Here is a 23,385-nt window from a genome sequence, read left to right as displayed (position 1 = left end):
GTAACTTAAAATGCTCCGTGCACACACAGACTGCTGTATTTGTGGGATTTATGATGGAGAACTGGAGCTGTTATGTAATCTGTGCCGTCTTCAGATCCACCAGACTAGAATTTTACTTTGCAAAACATGGCAGTTTCTAATCAACAGCTGCCATGATCAGTTCATGTTTGCATCTGTGGTGTTTTAATGTTTCAGTACTTCGGAGCGGACCAGACTGAAGCCCTGCAGCAGGCAGCTGAGATGAAACCTGTGAATACAACTTCTTTCTGCCCATCAGAGACCCGGTCGGTGCTCTGCTGAGTATTCTGCATATTTCTTACATTTATTCATCAAATCCCTGGTGTGAGAAAAACTTAAGACTTAATTTTCTTGACTGTCGGGTTTGACATATTTCACTTTGTAGATGACAACTGCACAAACATACTGGAATATTTAAAGTTCCCGTTTGTAAAGTTTGATTTGCATTTTTGTTTTATAACAAAATCATCTCTATGTGCTATAAATTAATATAGTGCAAATGTTATAAAATCCACAGCCTGTATTTAAAAAGTGTGCCTTTAAAAGAGAAGTCAGAACATCAGTCGCAGCCCAACACAGAGCTGATGTGGAAACACTCTGGGTATTGCTTGTTCAGGCCTGTGACATCTGACCAATCAGAGCAAACCGGGCTCTTCAGGAGTCCTTAAAGAGACAGGTGCAAAAATGGAGTGTTCCTGTTGCAGCAAGAGATGGTATGAGAAAAATGTGTTTAAATGATATTATTAAGTGAATAAACATTTTCTTGTAGACACTCCAAACAAAGGACGTTCAGTGGTACCTGAACAAAGGATCCTAAGACTTTCATTGTCTGGACAGAGCAGAAGCCATTGAGCAGTTCTCAGGACAGATTGTCTCATAAAAAGATTTATTTTTTCCAGCCCAAATTTACAAAGGCAAGTTACAGAGTATTGTATAAAAAAGAACCATGGTAATGTACACTTTACACAAACTCCTGAAGGGCGGGAGAAAGGAGAGGGCGAAGAGTTCTGAATTTTCTCACACAGAAAGAAAATGAAGACATTGTAAACATCCTTGCAAGCACCAGAACCGGTACTCCTTTTAGGGGAGGTGAGGGGAAGGGAGGTTTGTGTGACAGTAGGTGGGTCAGGAAAAGACAAACGAGCAAGTGTCTCCATGTTTTCAACTAGGCACCAATTGAGACAACTGCTGGCCAATAAATATACTCTTCACCATGAAACAAATACAGTCCTGCAAAATACATGAGCCAAGCACTTTCCAATATGTTGATAGCAAACATTACTTTTCTGGCTTTTTATACACTTTAGTATATATGATTTTCACTGGGCTTTGCTTACTACTGAGATAACATTACTACTCTCAAGAGAGAGAAGAACAAATGCACTTGTCACAACCATTGTCTGATAAAACTATATGTACTGTATGCAGTCTGCTGGTACTAAAACCCACTGACTTTAATGACAACATCACAGCTGCCTAGATTACCCTTACAGATTAAGTACAAGTCAAACACCACCACATTCAGCTTATTCATTTCAGCCATTCTTCTTTAAAATGCGCAAAAAGTCAAAAGATAAACCGTTCTGTGAACTTCAGTGGGACGAGAAACTGGCAACTTATTTACTGGGAATGTCCGAGAACCTCAAAATGAAGAGCTGCAGTTTCGCAAACGTGAGTCTCGACAAGACGTCCGACGTCAGAGGGCACCAGACATGAAATTAACTGATGGCTCATGGACTTGGACATATACAGAATTCAGTGAGAAAAAAACTACAACAATGGGAACATTAAAAGTGATTGTAAAACCAAAATCAATACAGTTAATGACATCATGGTCAATATTCTATGAACATAAAGACGGTGTGGCATAAAACCTTTAATAACTCCCTCTCCTGAGCCAATCTGCCATTCTGAATGAACCACTGCAGCTCTGAGCAGCAGTGTGCTTTTTCACACCCAGAAACAGAAGCCCTCTGAAATCAATGCAAACAGCATCTGGATAGAATTTCACTTACAACCCCTGAGGTATGGGAGGGCTGTAATTTAAAGCCAAGAGGGTCCCTCTGCTACAACGCTGTGTCAATTTTAAGTTAACCAGACTTGTCTGAATTTGCAGTTTGACGTCTGGAGGAAAGCCTCCAGCAAAGTGCTTCTTTTTAAGCCAACGTGACTCATGTGTGCATGACCAGGGTCCAGTTTCACTCCATGTTAGCTCATTGTCTGCATCTGATTGGCTCATCGATAACTGTAACAGCTGAAAGATGTTTCGGGTTGTTTCAGTAGTTGAGCTCACAGCACCGGCAGCAACTGAACAAAGCAAACTGGTGTCTGAGGTCTTACTAGTCCAGTTTGATCCAAAGCTTGCAGCTGGTCAGACGACCGTGCCAACAACTGTGCAGGTGAAAATGTTTTATGGTGAAGCCACAGGAGCAAGCGCAGCACCAAGAGATGTTTCACCTAAAAATCACACTAATTCACGGTTGAGTTTCCCGTTTTGAGTTGCCACTGAAAGATCTGAGATGTGGACAGAGATCCAGAGGTCTGGAACCAGTCTGAAAGTTCATCCAAAAAGAAGATTCAGTCATTATCTACTCACCCTCATGCCGATGGAAAAGTAAGTATGCAAGTTTCATAGTCCACAAAATACAGTTTTAGAGCTTCACAGTAAAACAGCTTTGCAATGCTCCCCTACACAACTGCAGTAGATGGAGACTTCTTTTTAAATGTTACATAAACCGCTCAGTTAACATGAAATGGCTCCAAACAGCTCATCCAACATAATCCAAGTCTCCAAAAGCCTGGAGATCCCGAAGTGATTTCAGAAGATGTTGTTTACACTCCTGATGCACGTTGGAGCTCCTACTCTCATTTCAGACGGGGTTCATTCTAAAGCTTTAGCTTAGCAGCTACAGAGGACACTGCAGCTTTATAAACAATGGAAAAACATCGTTCAAATCAATTTGGGATGTCGGTTCTTTCAGAGACCTGGTTTACACTGGACCAGCTGCTGTGAAGCTCCAGACATTTTTTGGGACGACGAAAACTCCACCCAACATTAGATCAGTAGATAATGACTTTTCACTTTTATCCTTTCAGAGGAGACAGAAAAGGTGAAAACATGCACTGGTCAACTGGGATTTTGGCCCATCTTGCTTCCATCACACATCTTCTTTCAGAGAAGCAGAAACAAACGTCCAAAATCCATTAACAGTTTATTTCAGGTTAGATTTCTGTTCTGGAAATGTAAACAAAAGTTTAATTAGGTAATGCACACTTTGCATATTTAAACATAACATTTTAGGAAACTTGTAATATAAAAACTAATCGTCTAACTCTGGAAGTTCCATAATGTCTGACCCTGTTCACCTGTAGTGCCTCCCCTGCATGTTAGGATGAATGGAACCGTGCACCATGTTTGTGATGTGTCATCACGTCATGGTCAAGAGAATGAAATAAAAACAACCTGCAGCAAGAAAACCAAAGCTGTGCAGGGAAGAAGCACAGTGAGATCTGAGCACATGATGTTCCAACGCTGTGAAGGCTGAGAGCTATTTAACAGTTTTCGGACAGTTGCGTGCTGGGATAAATATAAACATTTATGCACATACGAGTTGGCTGAGAAGTATTTTACAGCAGAAAAATACACGAGTTGAGTGAGATTTCACATTGTTTGCAGAATCAAACTTGACGAGCTGAATGAAGCACAATCTTACAGTAAAACACCAAAAACCCTCACACGTGGTGATGACAATGCCCCGTGAACTCATCGCTTGCTGATGTGGCTTCACCGTTTTAAAATGAGTGTTTCATTGTGAGAAAAACAGGACTAATACCAGCGTCAGACACATTCAAGGATGAACACAATGATATTGAAATCTACTGAGAAAAGAAAACATGAATAGTGTTTATTCTCCATTGAGGTGTGAGCGGTCCCTTCGCAAAACATGACAACATCATCCCTGAAACAAGAACTGAGCGAGGAGGGGGATGGGAAACAACAATGATGATGGAAAATGAAAAACAAAAAACTTCAGTCTCAGGCTCTTAAGTCTCTGAAGAAAGCAGCTGTTGCCATATTCCCTCTCCCCACGAAATATAGCCAAACCATTCTCAAGTTAAGGATATACTGTTGTTTCACGGCATTCCATAAGCCAAAGACGTAAATCATCTCAATATGATCTTTTTTTTCAGTCTTTAATTTAGTTTGACTCCCCCTTTCCCATCAGCCACCCATCATCCCCCTGCCAATTTCTTTCTGCATGTGACAAAAAAACAATGCAGTCAAAAAGAAAGACAACGAGAGAAAAGCTGTTCTGGCAGTCCAATAGTCTCTTTTTGCATTGTATTTGTTGACAGTGCAAAGACTAGATAATCAGCGGGTTGGTGTTTCCTCTGCGTGACGAGGCAGAGTGATGGCTTTGAACCTGGGTTATTATCAGTCCTGTTACAGTCCAAGGTCTGGAAATTTTGGGGTCATTTACGAGGGGAGGAGGAAGGAAAAACAAAAACAAAAAGACAATCTGCCTCGTCTCGGGGCAGAAGAACTAAAAATAGAGATAGAAACACCATTCAACTGATGTCTAAAAGGTAACACCCGGGAGATTCTCTTCTCATGTGAGCCAGTCACATGAATCTTTGCAGGGTTGAGGTGTGACGGTCAGGTTTCCCTGTGAGAGATACAAACAAACGCTCTGTTATTACAGGATCAGAACAAGGTTCATAGGTAACAAATGCTTTACACACTTTCATATCTCTTCCTTGTGTAGAGTAGAAATACAACTCTGAGGTATTTGTATGCAGTGGTGGATGATGTATTCAGAGCCTTTACTTCAGTTAGTAAAGTAAAAATACTCAAACTAAAGTTTCATCACCAAATCACCAAAAAGTAAAAGTACTAATTGTGCAGTAAAATGTTCCCCGTCAGTGTTTTACAACTACATCTGATTAATTTTCCTGCTACATGAGTGTTGTATTTTACTGCTGTGGATGTTTAGGATCAAGTACTTTTTATACTGCTTTAATCCACAGCAATGCATCATATTCTATAAAATCATCACGTTTGTAGAGTGGATGTCCTGTGAGAACGACCTGAACATGAAGGAATAATTAATTCATCCTTCAGTTTATCTGAACAAATAAACAACAACAACAAATTCACCAAATTTGGAGATTCATGGTTATAAGTGAACAGGAATAATAATAGTAATAATAATAAAAATAATAACAACTAGATTTTTACTGCAACTTTCATACTAAAAAATGCACAAGAAAAAAAGAGAAAAAAGTCAAGAATTTTAAAGTTTGGAGGCGTAAGGAATAAAAATAAGGAGGGTTGTAAAAAGTTTAATCCGACAGGAGTAACTAGTAACTAAAGCTATCAGACAACTGTATTAGAGTAACAAGTACAATGTTTGCCTGTGAGATGTAGTCAAAATTTAAAGTAGAATAAAATGGAAATATTCAAGTACAAGAGCCCAAATTTGTACATACAAAACCAATGTAAATGTAATCAGTTACCATTTTAGGTTACTTAATAATTCTATTCTTTTTTTATAACAATAAGCTCCGGAAGGGGATTGTTCAACATCATGAGTACTTTTACTTAGATGATTTGAGTACATTTTGCTTATTATACTTCTGTACTTTTACTTAAACACTCGCAATGCAGTATTTTATGGTTTATAATTAAAGAATTTGAATACTCCTTCCACCACAGGAGGTGTGCTGTATGTCTGCTGGACCTGCAGCTTACACTCAATTCAACCTAGCTAAACTAATACAGTGTAACAAAGGACCATCAAAGTGGAGCCATAACTTTTAAGTTAGCCCGCCAGATGTTTCTCGTGAGAAAAAAAAAGTAAATGTATGATACTAATTGGTTTATGCCCTTAAATATTTGTAAAGTAAAAATGCTCTTTAAAAATTAAGAAACCCTAATTATGATTTATTTCCAAAATAATCTCATAAAAATACATTACACCAAGATACAACAGGTGTTTACTTTTGGCCTGTGGTCTGCCATCAAATTTTGGTTTTGGCCCTCCAAAGGAAAGAAGTTAAGGCCCTTCTGATGGTGTAATAAATCCTCCTTCGTGAAGGTTGTGATGTTCCGTTTGTGTTGAAATGGCTTGACCCTCAACTCAACCATCATTTTGAAGGATGTAGTTTGTGGTACTGTTGAACTGGAATGTATTAAACACAGAGGTATTTCTATTACTGAAACTGCCTTCACTGATGTTCATGGGATGAAGAAAATGATGAAACTCTCAGTGTAGTGATATTCAACAGCACCACAAACCACATCCTCCAAAGTCCAACACCTCGCTAAGATAAGTTTATACTAAAATTGATAAAAGCCTCATGAGGGTGGAAATTATTTGTTTTTCATGGTGAGTTTAATAAAATGGCAACAGCTTGTAACAAATTACTCAGCTGTAATTTAAAGAGCTGCCACTAGATGTCAGTGCAGGCTGCTCTGCCTGCCTGTCTTAGTGGGCTCATTCCACATCTCTATTATCAACACTGTGATCCACTTGTCCTCAGAGGACCTACTTAGGATGGATGAGCTGAGGGGCTAAAAGCTGCACTGCATATTGTACGAGACTGCAGCAGAGCGGGGAGGGCTTTGTTTGGCTAAGATTTGTTTTCTTTACAGGTTCCTGCCTCGGAGTCTGCAACATAAGTGTTGTAAGGAAAGAGTGGAGCAGGGTGTTCTTGTCACTTAAAATCAAATAAACCAGAGACGAAGAAACACTCGGTTTTATTTTTACAAGACAATCTACATCTGTGCCTGTACTCACGAGCTGTCTATTTTTAACTGGAGTCATGTGTATTGTTGGTATGAAACACAAAGTCTTCCACCTGCAGTCATCAGGTTTGTAAACACTGCTCTCAGTCTATCAAGGTGTCTCATTAGGCTTGGATTTTGTTTCACTGTCAGTGGTTTGCGTGTCTCTCCAGCTAAGGGCGTCTTACCGTTCTCACCTCCGAGGTGGTGGGTAGAGGGAGGGGGTTGCTGCTTGTTGGCTGGCAACAATAGCAGATGAGGAGAGACCTATGGCGAGTTGGAAAATATCCAGCTATCAGTGATTTTTCCTATTTAGGTTCAGAACTAAGATCGCTGATCTGCCATAATTTAACATTCTGCATCTACTTACAAAAAATATTCTGGGTTGTGGGCTGTTTTTAAGTAACTGGCATTAACCTACTTTGCATATATAGCACCTTATTAAATATGTAAGAATGAATAACATTAAGTGAGACTGGAGGAGCGACTAACCTGTGGCGTAGGACAGGTCATACTGTCCTGAGAGCAGGGGGTATCCCAGGTGGTGGTGAGAGGGCATGATGCGTTGGGAGGGCGAGGATCGTGGTCGGTCCACGTCTCGTTCTCTTTCCCTCTCGCGCTCCCTTTCCCGATCTCGGTCTCCACCGGCTCCTCTGTCCTGCTCGCGCTCCCTGTCATGGGGTTTGTCGCCGACTGTCGGGGATTTGCTCTTGTATTGACTGGCGTGCTGATGCAGGATGTCCAGGGCTTTGGAGTCCGTTGCGGTTTTGGTGACAGTTGGGCTAGCGCGAGATTTGTCACTGCCTTCTTCACCTCCGGCTACTTTACCGCCATATGGAGAAAAAGGGTAGCCTGCAGGCAGATACGAACCTAGAAGTAATAAAGAAAATTGATTGTTTAAATTTAGGCTTTCATTGAATATAAATGTGACAACTGGTGATTGATTATTTTCATTCACGCTCACATAAATCAAGCTGAATAGTCAATACAATTGATTCTGGGTCACCAAATCCTCTGTTTGGACTTCTGGACAAAATGTCACATTGTCTATTTAATTGGGCTGTATTCAGACATGGAGACCTTGGAGGTTCAAAAAGCAATTCTGGAGAAAGATAGTTGACTGCCTCGGAATGAAACTCTAACAATCACAATTTGTGTTGTGTATGGTTGGTTCAACCACCATTCAACATTTTACAATATCTTCAATACAATATCACCTTTAACTATCTAGTAACAGTATATGTTGTTGTCTACTTGGGATCATTTTGATCTTTAGAAATGGAAGTTGAAAACACTGTAAATGTTGGAAAGGAGCTGACCACATCGGGCCCAACTGCTAAATATGGCATTTTAATTACATTTAAAATTGAAAGCTGTTAAAGACAAGCATTTTTCTCTACTGTGGCACCATAAATGTTGTATGTTTGCCATCAACAGCACGTACAGTTGCCTTATCTGATGGTGAATCATCAGCCATGTCAGTGGGATAAAAACTATTTTTACATCACAATCCTCTACAATATAATATTTCAGCAAAAATCTAAAAAGGAAGGATGCCTGCAATTTCATCTCTTTTGCGCTGTTCTCTTAATAATAACCTCTTTAGAACGACTTAGATAGGTCAAGTCAATCATGGATTGATTTTGTTTGACATATGTTCCTAACTTACTCCCATGCTGTGTTTTGCCCCCAATAAGCTCAACCATGTCATCATTTCATGCTGCTTTACCAATTTCAGACCTCCAAGCAAAATAACGCAAAATTGCTTCATAATAATTTCTTATGCAGAAAATTTCTGAATAAAAAACAACAGTGAGATCCTGCTGAGACTTCCATCAACTGAACCACTGTGCATCTGTTTAGAAAACTGACAGTTTATTTGGAGATACATTTTTGCAAACTTGCTCACTTCTGTTGTCACGTCGAGCTGTATCTGTAATGTAATGTAAAAGATATACAGGAAAACATGATGTTCAGACCTGTCTGACTTGTTTTGCTGTGCTCATTTCAGATACTGTGCTGCCTTGCTGGAGTCTCTGATAGACACAACAGCATTTCAGACCAGCTGATTATTTAGAGTAAACTCAAGCTGTATTTTCTTGACATTCTTAAGTGCCACAACAAAATTCTTAGAGCCATTGTGTTTTCAAAAAGCAATGCATGCTTACCTGGGTAATTCTGCATCATGACTGAAGGCATGCCCCTGTATCCAGGGTGGTTGGGGTCATAGCCTTGTCCATAGGGGTAACCATGCATGTAGGGCATGTAACCTTGGTGCTGTGCTAGTGGTGATGAGAACTGCATGTGAGGATTAGATCGAGAGTCTTTGCTCATGGCCCGGTGGTCCTCAGAAGTGATTCTGGGATCACTACCCTCCTTGCTATCCTCCTTGGGCCCACTGTGACTGTCCTTGGGCCTGGGCCTCTCTTCCTTTAATTTACGATCACGTTCCCTCTCCCTGTCCCTTTCATCTTTCCATCGAGGTTGTTGTTGCTGGTGTTCATCTTCTGCTTGGGACTTCTGAGTCTCAGGGTACTGCTGTAGGTGAGAAATAAGGTCCAAGTCAGCATCTATGTATTGAAATTATTCTAAAACATACTCACAAGCATATATTCTGACACTGTTACTCTATATTGACGGTTACCTGTCTGTACCACATGGCCTGCTCCATCCCTGCCTGACCTCGGGACTCCAGTGCTTGCTTGGATTCTTCCTTTCCATGGTGGCCCCCCTCAGTCAGCTTCATCTTCAGCCCCTCAGCTTGCTGGGACTTTGGGTCCTCCACCTTTATGCTTCCCAAAGATTTTGAGGAGGGCTCAGAGGGCGAGTCCCTGGATTTGCCTGGGGGCTGCGGCGTCTTTCCAAGGTCTGACTGACTTGGGGCTTTGGAGAGGCTTGGTGGCATTGGGCTCTTTTGTTTCCACTCCTCCTTCATGGAGGCCTCTCTTTCTTTTATGGCTACGTCCGACTTCTTCTCAGCAGCGCGATGCTGTTCAGCCATCTGACGCTGCCGCTCCTCGTACTGTTGCCGGTATGCTTGGTTGGTGTTCATCAAGTGGTTATGGTAGGCTTGATCAGGATGGTATGCATATGGTGGGACATAAGCATACTGGTTGTAATAAAGAGGTTGCATGTACATGTTGGATCGCTGTTGAATGACAGAGGGTTGCTGTTGTTGCTGCTGGCCAGGAACACCACTGTCAGGTTTGCGGTCTTCATGAACCTCAACCTTGATTTTATCCTCACCTTGGTCCTGGTCATCCTCCTTTTTGACCTTTACCTGACCTTCAGCCCCTGGCGTGCCGGGAGTGGGCCCACTAGGACTGGGGTTGACGTAATTGGGTGAGTAATAACTCTCATAGCCATGATAGTATGGGGAATCTTTACTAGGTGTCTGGTTTGGAAAGAGTGCTTTTTTGACACTTTCCCTGATGGCTTGGTCCTCTGTCCTGACTTTGCCACCTTCTAGTTTTGCTTCACCATCCTCACCAGCATCTGAAATGTCTGAATATGCTGGGCTATTGGTTTTAACTGAAGAGTTGTCAGCACCATTCTGGTTCACCGCGTGAAGTGGTGTGAGAGGTTGTGGCATTCCGGTGCCATCTATCCGACTGGCTACACCAATGGATGGGCTAGGGGCATTGTCAGAAAAGCTGTAAATTTTGTCAGCCTCAGCCTTCATACTGGCCAAGCGACTCTGATGAGGATCAGAGGAACCATTCAGAAGTCCTTCCCCCTTATTTCCCTGATCAGGGGGTTCAGGGTATGGAAGCTTCCCTTCCTCCAATTTACCTCCCTTTCCTGGAGGCTTGGGGCTGTCAGCGTCCTTCCCGCCATCTTTTTTCTTCTTGTCTTTCTTCTTCTTGTCCTTGGAGCTACTTGAGGCAGGATCTCCAATTGCAGGTGGCTTAGGCTGTGTACCTTTCATTTGGGGACTCTTGGGGATTCCTTGTATCATTGGGGTAAGCCCTGGGGAAGAATTCGGGTTTCCAGGAGGAAAAGAGTATATCTGCTGGGTTGCTGTAGAAGAAGGACCAAGTGGCCGGGGTGACTTCATGTTTTTCTGGGCCATTTTATCAGCCTTTGAATTACCCTTTTTGGTCTTGTCTGATCCTCTCTTATCATCAATACCATCATTACTGGCCTCATCAGTGAGGCAAAGCCCATCTTCACACCCATCTGTTGGTGTACCTCCCATTTCTGGTTCTGCCTCAGCAGCTTTCTTTTTACTCTGCTTTGTACCAAACTTGCCAGGCGATGGAGAAGGACTCTGAGCATCAAAGTTCCTGCCTTTTGGAGTAACTGAACGTGCTGGAGATGAGCATCCTTTCTGAGAGATAGAGGCTCCATTACAGTTCCCCGGTTCAGGGTGGAGAGTTGAGTCCTCTCCATACTCACTGTCTGCATCTAATTCCAACTTAATATCATCATCATTGTGGGCGCGGGCTTGGTGGTACTTGAGACCATTGATGTGCTTGTACTTCTTGTTGCAGTTAGGATGTGGGCAGTCAATGAGAACTGGAGAGGGGCAGGTACGATCGAGGGGAGGTGGAAGTGGCTCTGTCTTAATGGAAGGGATGGGGAGACCCGTTCCCACCCCTCCACTGTTGGAGTTTGTCCTCATACGTTTGTTGCCTTTGGTGTCCTCTGAGCTGGAATTGGGTTCCATGTCTGAGGCTGGTTTGGTCTTGCGTTTTCCAGCTGAGGAGGGACTGGCCTTGATGTCTTCTGTGTTGCTGTTGGGTGGGGTGCGGCGCTCTGATGGAGTCTGGCTGCCCCTCCGGCCTTTGCTGTTAGAGGCAGCACGCGTCTTGTTGTTGGCGGTGCCCTTGCTGTCCGATGAGTTGCTGTTCTCATTGATCGGGGTGTTACTATTCGGTCTCATTCGCTTACCTCGACCACGGCCATTCCTCATCTCTAGATCACTTGTAGGGGATTCACAAAACCTGCAGTAGTTGCAAAATAATGTAATAATTAGTGATGTCATGGTATGAATGTTTGATGTCAATACCAGTCAGTGTTCTAATTTAGATGTTAGAATGGAACACATATTTTCCCAATTTCAGGACTTTATTGGTTTTTAATATTTCAGAACATCCAATCACTATGATTATTATTGGCTTTTTTCACAATAATCAACTGTTTTCTCAAAAAAATACAACAAACCTCTTTTAATGTATAGGTATTTAACCTTATTACTATTGCAGATATATATAATATTATGTTTAATTTAGTTTTACCTGGCAGGTTCAGATTTGTTTCAAGGCTACTGTTCAAACTCCAGTTACCCTTATTATCTGATAGGTAACCACAGAGAACCAAAACATTTAATTGTTAAAGTGCAAGGCAGAAAATAGTCTAAATGCCTGTATGTACATTATCATTTACCTATATTCCAGATATAGTCACAAAATTCTGGGCCACTCCTGTGTTTGGTCATACATTTTCTAAGGTTTATGTTTTTATACTTACTGTGGGAATCTCATATACACTACAAAGTTACTCACTTTATTTGTATTCCAAATAGCATACCACAATTACACCAATCTCAAAGAAAACAGTAACACCAATGATGGCAACTCTAGATGGTTTAAATTATTTTGAGCCCTGACACCTTTATAAACAAAGACAGTGATATCTTATTATGTCCACCATCGTTCTGTCCCTGTCCTCTCGTAATATAACAACCTGATATTGTGCACTTCAAGTCAGTAAGCACTTTAAACAAAGCCACATGACATTCCAAATGAAGCACATGTAAACATCATTTGAAAAGACAGCAGTGAACATTCTGGCTGCTTTGTAATCAAAACATACAGTCATTCAAATACTTAAAATAGCAGTTTGGCCTTATCTCTCCATAACAGTAATGTAATTATCTTTCAGCACAGCAGTGAAGGTTAGCAATCTGTGACAAAGAGAGACACTGGGCTGGTATGACTCACAGCTTCCTCTGCAAGCCTCTCCAAACAATTTCAGCCCCAGCAGGGGATGTGAATACATCCGTAGTCTGACAGCGGTGGAGGAATTTAGACTCATTACAGGCGCAAGTTTATATTCAGTCCGTTGAAAGCTTTTTGAATTATTCATGGTGTGTCTCTAATGTAGTCGTGCTGCAAACTGTAAGACTATCTTGTTGTGAATACAGCCCAGCAAACCTCACTTAGTGTGCAAACCTCACTTACTGAACATTATTGTTATACAGGACTGTGATACATTAGTGTGATACAGCCTCTCCTTGTTTTCCATTAGCTCTGCTTTAATCTTGATTTTTTTTTCTCTATTGCACTTAACCATGCATTTCAAATATAGATTTATATTTACATTTAGATACAGTGTAGGTGTTCTAAATCAAAGCAAGTGCTTGGAGATGTATTTTACACAACCTGTGTATTTTGCATAATAAAAGCAAGTATATAGAAACTACAAACACCTTAAGCTACCGCCCACCTAACACTGATCTAAGAAACTGCAGCCTTTGTGATGTTATACAGTGTTGAGGAAAAGCTATTAGTACAATAATTGGATTCTGCAATCTGGCTTGTTAGAGGAGCTTTCTATTTCCACAACTACCTCCTGGGACATCAGCCGTTTGCCAATGAATCCTGTTTCCCCTGACTGGAGATAGACACTAACAGGGACTTGGAAGGTCCAGCTAAACTCAAATTGGTGCACAGGTCTACGTATCCTTGAGCTGATTCTATCACAGCAGATTCATATCACACAGAGTATGAAAAGGTTAAGAAACAAAGTAGAGCTTGGACACAGAGAATGCATCAATGATTCATGGCAATCTTGATTTTCTACTTTTTCTTCTTTACCTTGAACTAAAATACCATGTGTGACAGTAAAGTGCTGATACTTTCAACACCACCCAACAGGAGACATACTGGTAACAGAGCACTTGTAGCTTAAATTATGCATTATAAAGGAAACATTATGTAACTTTTTTTTACCTGAAAAATAACAGCTTCTAAAATCATGTTTAAGGTTCAGTGTCTCATAATGGGCTGAATAGGGTTTCTGTCACAGCCACTCAACACTGTGTGTTGAATCACACAACATGCCAATTTCAACATAATGTTGTTTTAAATACCATTATGATGGTTTCTCCAGGTGAAATGAGAACAGGACAGTGGACCTTACCTGGGGGGTGCCCAGTCATGCCGTGTACAGTCCAACAGGGTGCCCACATATGTCTTGTTTCTCCAAGTAACATTGACCACCAGCATGCCTGGAAGAAAAGAAATCAAAAAGGTCATTTATTTTGTTTTAACTATGAATATAATGAAAATTACAACAAATTAGATTAGTTTTAAGTTTCCTGAAGCGCAGATACAATCTTTTTTTTTTTAAGATCATACGTTAGAAAAAAATAGTTGGTTTCTAATTATCAATTGAATTAATAAATAGTCAGTTTCCGTGCAATGATGACAACACATTCTACTATTAAACTATAACATATCATATTTTTTGCGTAAATACACACCCCAAAAATCAGGTAATGTAGAGGTGAATGTGGGTACTTTCACAAAATATAAACACAATGAGATTTTTGATAAATAATAATTAGTAATGTGGATATGACTGCGTAGGTACAGACAGGTATTAGAACAAGTGGAACAGTCTGGTAATTTTAAGAAAATTACGTAATTTCACTAATACAGCATTTAAAACTAGTATTGACGATATCCAAAATCTAACATGTATATGGCCTCATATCACAACAGCGATATATATATGATACATATTGACCAGCCCTAAGACAAACACAACAGAGAATGCTTGACAGTGATTTTCAGATATAGCTGCCAGCACAAAGTTAACAAAACGTGCATCTTTGCTGCTGCATCAATGCATTGATCTTTGCTAAAGGGTATCACATGTGAGACTATTATATATGTCAATGATCCTTTTTTTAATCCTCTTCACTCAGTAAAGCCCAAGGGCCAATGCTGACTGATATCTTCTAAATGACTTGGAACAGACTCAGCTGCTCTCAGTATCATAGAACCTGTAAAAGATACTAGCAGAAGGTCTCCCTGAGAATGATCACACTGAGGTTACTGGGGAATACTCACTGAATGCCCCCTCAGTTTAAATAAGCCATCTTACAGTACAGGCGATTTCCCTGAAGGAGAATTGTTTGTAGGCAAACACTTTTTTTTGGCATCCTCTATCTCACTTTGCAGCCCAGAATTGCACTACCTTGGGGAGAGTGTGGATCTGCAGCTATAGCTTTAAAAAAAAACAAGCAACAAGCAAGGTGGATTTAACCAATTCAATGTGAACAGTTCAGTTTGACAGACTGTAACTGAGTATGCAAGAGAAGCTCCTTGACTTCACTGGTATTGCTGCAATCTGTCACACTTAGAAGCTTCTGTGTTGCCATTTGGCTAGTGTGAATTTGGTAGCACTCGGTGTAAGCCACACAATCTGACCTGTGCTGGCTGCGATACCTGACCTCACATTTGAAATCTAAAATTAGTTCCAGGAGATCCAACACTCTGTGTGTATGTTCACCTTAGGAAACCAAATACTGTTCATCTGGCAGCAGCTTGCATGTCATCATATAGAACACTCACCCCCACTACCATCAGGGTTTGGTCTTCAGTGGGAGAGACTACAATCAGCTTTTATTCCCGGGTCTGTCTCTGTTCTAGTCAAAGGTACTTTTCTGCTCCTCCTCCATGACATCTGGGTGGAAATGCTAATATTCAACCTTTTTCCATCACAATACTGTGATGTGCGTTGACGCTGAAATTATTGGTGCATAAAGAAGTTTTATGTTAGATACTGCTCAACCAGAGTGTGAAAGAGAGACTGAAGTAGAAGATATAAAAGAGAAAACACTAGAACATCGTCACTGGCCTCCATACTGCTTTCTCCTGATCCCTGTTGTCCTGCGTGTTTGTGACACTGAATGTAACAAAGCAGGAAAAACAAAGAAAAAAGAAAAACAGAAAGGCAAACTTGCCCACTGCATTTGTCAATGTTCATTGCCTATTCTTTTTTATCAGGTTTGCCTGTGTTTAAAATAGATGAATCTATTACTTTAATTAAATCAACTATTACATTAATTGCTAACTATTTTGATGAGCAGTTGAAGGTACAATATGTAGCAACTGACCACTTGCCAAATTCAAAACGGGGCAGCATATTGCGAGAGTAACTGCTAACTGTAGCTGCCGGTAGCTAGTTAGCTCAGCCGATTCCAGCCTGAAATGTTCATATTTTTCTATTTCTTTACTTTTAGATGACAGTAAACTGAATATGTCCATTTCTGTCCCAGCATTTGTCTGATGTAATAATGGTAAAACAGTTATGATTAAGATTGCAGATTTGTACAAAACATCTTACCCTAACCCTGCACCGCTTTCACATTTAACTGCAGTAAACACAATTTATGTTAATGTAAGAAACAGGTCTGAGTGGCTGCTGCAGAGGGCCATTTTGAATGAGGTAGATGAGCTATAATTTGCAGCTTTTGCCCTTAAATTCAAAAGTAAATCATCAACCAAACAGCTTCAGAGGATTAAGAGCAACCACCGAGCACAAAAAACATTCTGAATTTATTTCCCCCACCATCCCCCCTCGTTCTCAGGTGGTGACCTCAGCATGCCACTTCAGCACTGCAGAGAAACTGGAGGCTGCAGTGAGCTAACTTATCTAATGGCACAGGAATGCTGGCTGGCAGCTTCCGTCTCTCCGAGCATTTTATTAGCTTAGGAAACCTCTCTTGCTCACCCCATTTTCCCTCTCTCCTTCACCCTCACCCTCATTTCCTCTTTTCAATGGTATAACCATCCCTGACAATCTTTCTCCCTCCCACGCGCACACACACACACACCACACACACGCGCACACACACACAAGTCACAGTTCAGACCTCATTTTTCTCTGGCTGCCTCTGGCTTAAGCGGCGGGTGTATAAGGCATTTATATATGTTTACAGGAGCTTGCTGACACTTGCCCACAAGTCTCTTCCTTCACCCTTTGGCCTGAAAACACGAGTGCTTGGTCAAGACTGGATCCGACTGCAAATGTCGTTTGTGTGTGCTGGGGGTAGTGGAGAGGTTCTTGAGTTCAGATATCTGTCACATTAAAAGAACACAGACCTTTTCTAAAACGCCTTCAACAGCCCGCCCCCCTAAGCTCTCCAAACACTCCAACACAAAATGGCTCTGGCAGCTGGTTGTGGCAGGATGTAAATCAAGGCACAGCAAATGAATGAGTAGCCTTTCATGATGTGCAGGATATAGTCGTCCCTGCTTTCTCCAGCGAGGGGTTTAGAAATTATACTATGAGTTGTTAGAAGTCTTTAATCATTTTTAATTAGCGCTCGGTCTTTATGCTTGGCTGTCTCCTCACTTCAGTAGCTGTGACAACGGATGGGCATGGATGGAGTTTTACTGCTACTGTTGCCAGAGATAATCAACAATTTTCTTATTTGCCAAGAGCTATAGGAGAATTTTAGACCACGCTCACATTTTTTTAAAGTTTTGTTTCCGGTCTTTATGGTAAGCTAAGATAAGCAGATGCTGGGATTGGCTTCATAATCAGCAGAGACACAAGAGAGGTTTTGATCTTTTCATTCAAGAAATCAATCAAAATATCCTCCAAAATGCGGAACACTTCCTTTAAGGATCCTCATTTTCTTACTCATTAATAACATGCAGTTGATGCATTTCTTAAAGTGCAGATTAGCAAAATAATACGAGAAAGATCGTCATTTACTGATTTTTATTTTATCTTTAATGTCTAAACAAACTCTCTTTGGTTTCATAACTGAAGAAACAAACAGGCCTTAAAGGACAACACAGTTTATACTGTTTACATTGTTCATGTGGCGGACCCTGCCACCTCTCCAGCTTAAAAAATAAATAAATAAATAAATCTCAGTTTGTATTATTACTTCATTAATATTGTTAATAAACTCATAACAAAATTATGAGTTACAATTTATTCTCCACAACTACATAGAGCCCTTTTTACTAAAATAACCAACAGTTTGAAGATACAACAGTTTTGACCTCATGTCTATACGCTTACATATTGTGTGAAATATCTACTGAAAATAGCATGCTAGCCAGCTATCCCCTGTCTGTACCGCTATATACCGCTTTAGACGCAAAACAACAGTCAGCCTAATGTTGGCTCTTTCACTGCTTCGGACAGCTCTTGGCCAGTCAAGTTACATATAGCACCTTTAAGAATACTGAATTAATTTTAATGTACATCACATTGTATTCAAAGAGTTTTATACAATAAGACCAACGGCAAAGTGACACTGCAATATGCCGGAAATACAGACATCATACTGGTGTCGCTTTGGCTCGTCTCCAAAATAAAGCTGTTGACTTAGCATATCAAGATTTGGGGATTTCCTGTAATTCTACCCACGACTTTACTCAGCCTCGATCAGGCTGAACGAGGAGTATCTCAAAAACCATCTTCAGGCTGCTGCAAAGGTTTCCTTGTAATACGACTGAGGTTTGACCTTTGGCTCAGTTATCAAGGACTTCCACAATCTTGTCCTGAAGACATTTCATGGTGTATTTGGCTCTGTGATACGGATCACTCTCCTGTCACCACACAGATCTAGATTTCCCTCAGCTACAACCCTCAGGTGTCTGCTGGTGAAAAGCTGCCCACAGAGCAGCATTGATATACACACTTTGCTTCATAAATTCCTGAATCTTATTGAGCGTTTACACTCTGAATACATCAATTGGCCAAAAATACTTGATGTGATACCAGAGGCAGTAGGTGAGCACATCTGAATCTTTAAACATCCTATAGATACTGCAAATGCTCCTACTCATGGACACACATCATCCACCATCACAAATAAATATGTTGCAGAAAACCCTGTAAAAAAATGTTACACTACAGGCCAATATCTCCATTTTCACTGTATCAGTTTCTTTGCTTCAAGCTCAGAATCTTGGCACGCCTGTTCACAGACTCTCTACTCGCTGTTTTGTGTTTTTTCCAAAGAGAGCCATCCTTCTGGCCTCCCTCCCCTGTTGAGGCCAAGGAACTCTGTAATCCTGATTGGTCCTCGGCTTGTGGGTCACCTCAGATCTCTCTGCCTCTGCAATACTTTCTGTGAATGCTAATAAAGTAGTTCCCTGAACGTTATGTGGGACATCTCAAGGACATTCAAAGAAATCTGGATGCAGCTCAACTCAAATGGGAATGGAGCTTTAAAAAACAAGACGTGGCAACATATTTATTAGTGAGACTGATTTTCAGATGTTCCATGTAGAATCTACTCTTTTGACAATCGACAACACATTGTTTTGTCTGAAAATATCTCTTGACAGGGAGATACAAATTCAGAAAATCTCTTGGCATTATCATAAAAATATGCTCTAAAGTATGCAAAAAGATTAAGATGAGGCTTCCATGCTGAGAGCTGAAAGCTATTTGAATTTATCTGTTCATCCTTGGAATAATTTCCAAGCTGTTGGGACAAGGACATCAACGCCAAGCCTGTCTAAACATGGAAAGCCCTTGACAAAACAACCCGAACAAATTTCCCTGTGGCAAAAAACAAATTACACAAGAAACGGAGAGAACTTCCCATGCATGATGATTTGTTTACACACAGGGAGTTACATGTCAGGGTTAGTGCGAGCCGTGATCTCTGTCTTTATGGACTAGATTTGTTTCTGGGGAAGAAACAGACTGATCTGGAGCAAACCCAGTTCCCACCTCCTCCCCTCGTGTCAGCCTTATTAGGGTCACTCATGACAGCTGAGTGAAGCCCACATTACTGAGAGGAATTGGCCGGCAATTTCCTCTCAATGCTGTTGAACAACAAATGGCCGCACCAAACTCCACCACTCACTTATAGAGGATTACATAAAAACGAGGGTAATGTGAGGGGACAAATTAAGTGGGGAGTAGGTTGTCTGGTGCATGGGTGACTGCCCCCTCTGGCCCTAAAAACCCTCTCCTCCCTCCTTAACACATTTCATTAAGTTGCAGTGGGGCCCAAAAAAAAAAAAAAAGTCAGGTCTTGTGCTGCTGGTGAGGGCCGTGGGTTCACCCGCTGACCTATGCCCTGCTTCAACTCAACAGGAATTCAGCGGGGTTAATGGCATTTTCACAGACTGACCTTGTCAAGAAGCCTTTGTTATCTGGAAGATCACTTCTGTGTAGTGACATTATGAGACTGTTCTTACAAGATTCAAATTAAAGGTTTTGGATTTGTCTTTAAAAAGCTTTCTAATTAAAAAGAGTCGTGATTAAAGAAAAAAAATACTTATGTGAATGATTATCAGCTCTTGCAATCATCACCTTCTGTACACAGTCAGGTACTAAAGTAATTATTGACAGATTTTACAGCCGTCTTTGCCAGAGAACAACTCTTTTCTCATCTCTGTTCTCTCCGCACTAAAAAGCACCACTGATCAAGACTGCATGTAGACAAGAAAGTGAGAACAATGAGAAAAATAGTGTCAGTATTCATTACGGGGAGAAGATAAAAGATAGCCGGGTGCTGCCATGAGCAATAACTGTAACGTTGATAAATGAGGCGTTTGAGCATTCAAGTGTCTGAGCATGTTTCCAACAGTCCATTTTAAGAGTGTTTCTGCACTTGCGGTGCATAAAATGAAGCCGAGCTTGTCCGATTATGTCAGTGTCAGAATACAAAGTCCTAAGACTGACCTTTTCTTAAATCCTGGGCAGACAGGGATTTAGGACAAATGGTGTAAGTCAGTTACAGCACTGGAGAAGCTGGTAATGTAGTCAAATGTAGCTGTTAAATTGTTTTATTAATCTGAAAGAAATGGTGAAAGTGACATAGCAGAGGTGACATGACAGGTCCACTCACAGATTAGTTGACTGACACCAGATTGACAGCATCTATTGTGATTTAACAACAGTTTGAATCATTCTTAATAAAAAAAAAGTCCAAACATCTGCGTTTTATAAGCAAACTCTCAAATTATACGAGAGAATTTGTGGTTTTGTCTCTGAATCTCTAAAAAAACAAACAACCGGCCATCAGCACATTCTGTTCAGCTTCAGTTTAACTGATGTCCACCATTTTGTCAGACCAGTAAGCAGCTAATACTGACAGGATTGCTTTGTTTCCCCCTCCGCTGCTCTTGTTGGAGCGTTATCTGTACGTGCCCTCTATTACTATAGCTAATATGCATTTTTTTTGTTTAGTATTTCGAGGATCAGTTTACTGCCAACCAAGCTAGCTAGTATACTAGCAAGCAGTGCGTTTCCATGCACAGCTTGGTTGGATTACAGCCATAGTTCAACTATGCAACTCAACAAACAGATGGGAATACGCAACTAAATGATCGCTTGAGGGAGGCAGCAGTCAGTACATTTCCATGCACAGCTTAGTCGGATTACGGCCATAGATCGACTATGCTACTCAATCAGACAACTGCAATTGTTCGAGTATACACTGCGGTGAGAAAATTGAATTAATGGCCGAAGCATGTCAAACCCTGGTACGCTAGGTGGCGCTGTACCCACTTCAACTAGTGGTACCAGAAACACCTCCGGCTGAGCTCTTCACCTCACCAGCTGCCTCGGCATTCAAGAAAGATGCCATACAAAGAGCGAGGAGGTGCTACATTTTTGTACATTTAGCATATAGTGTACATGATAATTACACAAACTAGATGCACAATGGCGCTCTTGCTTGCGGTTATTTTGGAGGAAAGCCGCTGCCACCGCCTACTTCCGGTTCATGGCCCCGGATAAAAACTCTTGAGCCTGCACAGAATGTAAAAATCTGATCCAATCTGATGCAGCATATATATGCAGGAATAATGTGACTATCTAATAATCTAGGGGTATTAATCTGACTATGAGAAATCCGATCCGGTCCGATTTTAGTCAGACTAAGGTGTATACATGCATCTCAAAAATCCAATCATAGTCGGACTAACACAGTAATTCGGTTTTCTTGAGTGTCATGAAAACGCACTGAGTGGGTGGCTGTCAATCACCATTATGTATTTTTATCTAACTGCTGGGAACTCTTTATGTAAACTTACTAGAATAATTACTGTGTTTCATGTAGAGCAGCGGGCTTTAAGAAGAACCTAGCTCGGTACTCTTTTTGTATTTTGTGTATCTTTTTCTGCTTCCATTTGCTTCCACTAAAGATGTAAAACACCAGATCCTTGTCTTCCACATTAGTGTTCAGTTTGCTGCACCTAAACCAATAATGAAGGCAGAAACGGGAAACTGCAGTGGATGTTTTTCACATTTTAATACAAATTATTGATCAATAAACCTAAAACAAAATGGCCTTTTTTGGTAGTAAAAAAAAAAACACTAGCGGCAGCCCTACTACGCTGTACTGAATGTTTACCAAAAAAAAAAAAAAAAAAAGGCCGGGAAATAAAACTGACAAACATACCATTACAAAGCCCACATCTAAATCATAAAGTAAAGGTTTTCCTATGAGCAGCAAATGATACAAAGGTGTAGTTGATGATTTTATTTTGAACTTTTACAGCTTTCAAATGAGCTGCGTCTGAAAAGTTCAGGCTACGTTCCGGTTCATAAGAGGTAAAAGTGCAAAGTCACTCTCACTGACAAGAATAACAGCCTGTGAGAAGGTCAATTCTCTCAAACCACTGAGAGGCAAAGGAAGGGAGCATTAGTATGCCATCCACACCGCCGCAGCATTATCAGCTGCATGCAGCAGCTTCTCCCCCCCAAAAAAAATCATTATATGTTTACTCCTACAGCGAGAGTAGATCACAAAACATGCGAAACAAATGTAACAGCCAAAAATAAATATTTGCCATCTCTACCAACTTTGCATGTAATTATCATTGCAAACAATTTGTAGCAAGGCGAGGAGCTGTTTCCTTAAATGTCACGTGAGTAAATTTGAAATCCCTCTGTTAAAACAAGCCCTCTGGTGTTTTTCCTTAAAGGAGATGGTGCTCAGATTAAGAGACAGGTCTGCCAAAGGCGCATTACTCAAGCTCTCGCTGACGGGTATATAGCAAACGTGATATCTTATGACAACCACTGGCAAAGCCTCCAATTCCTCTAGGCGTATGATTTACGTTGCAAGACCATTTAAGTGCTTGAAAAAATGCAGTTCGTCGGCCAATATGAATAGGAACCAAGTCCCTCTTAAGAGATTTGGGTTCACTAAGGCGCCATCTTGGTAACACCACCCGGGGACTAAATTAGTGACTAACAAGACAAGCCTCCTCCCTCAAAGCACGGTGAGTCATCTTTATCTTAATTTCCTTTCAGGGTCTCCTTTCCTCCACATATTTAGGAAGAGGGGTGAATTCTTTGCATGGGAGGATTCATTTTTTGGAAATTGGTCACTTCCACTCTTGCGCAGTGAGCAGGAATGAGGGTAAAGATTGGCTGGGTAGATTGGAAAGTAAACATAGCGAAGGAACTGGAAAATGGAGAGCTACAGAGAGCAGGGTGGAGAACGAAGGATGTGTACTGGGACTGGGTGATATGGCCTTCAAATAACATCCTAATCCAACATTTTGAAATGTCCTCAAAAGCACTTTATAAATGCTATGACTGAACGACAAAAACCAATACCACAATATTTG

The 23,385-nt window shown here is 40.9% G+C and overlaps 1 protein-coding gene across 3 annotated transcripts in view; it reads right to left on the bottom strand.

Annotated features, from left to right (window-relative positions):
* Positions 1-883: 883 nt before the first annotated feature.
* The window catches only part of LOC119017860 (zinc finger protein 609-like), a 91,758-nt gene continuing 69,256 nt past the window's right edge, over positions 884-23,385 (bottom strand). For 2 of the 3 annotated variants that reach the window (XM_037094974.1, XM_037094975.1), the window contains 6 exons: positions 13,952-14,039; positions 9,450-11,751; positions 8,974-9,343; positions 7,298-7,675; positions 6,994-7,072; positions 884-4,685 (listed from right to left, as the gene is read on the bottom strand). In XM_037094974.1, coding sequence (XP_036950869.1) covers positions 6,999-7,072; positions 7,298-7,675; positions 8,974-9,343; positions 9,450-11,751; positions 13,952-14,039 — 3,212 coding nt within the window. In that variant the 3' untranslated portion in view covers positions 884-4,685; positions 6,994-6,998. The remainder of the gene's footprint in view (positions 4,686-6,993; positions 7,073-7,297; positions 7,676-8,973; positions 9,344-9,449; positions 11,752-13,951; positions 14,040-23,385) is intronic. The other variant, XM_037094976.1, reaches the window with a different exon arrangement.

This window comes from Acanthopagrus latus, chromosome 4 (genome assembly GCF_904848185.1).
Source record: "Acanthopagrus latus isolate v.2019 chromosome 4, fAcaLat1.1, whole genome shotgun sequence".
Taxonomy (NCBI): domain Eukaryota; kingdom Metazoa; phylum Chordata; class Actinopteri; order Spariformes; family Sparidae; genus Acanthopagrus; species Acanthopagrus latus.
The sequence above is the reverse complement of the archived record's forward strand: the minus strand, read 5'-3'. Positions and strand labels throughout refer to the sequence as shown.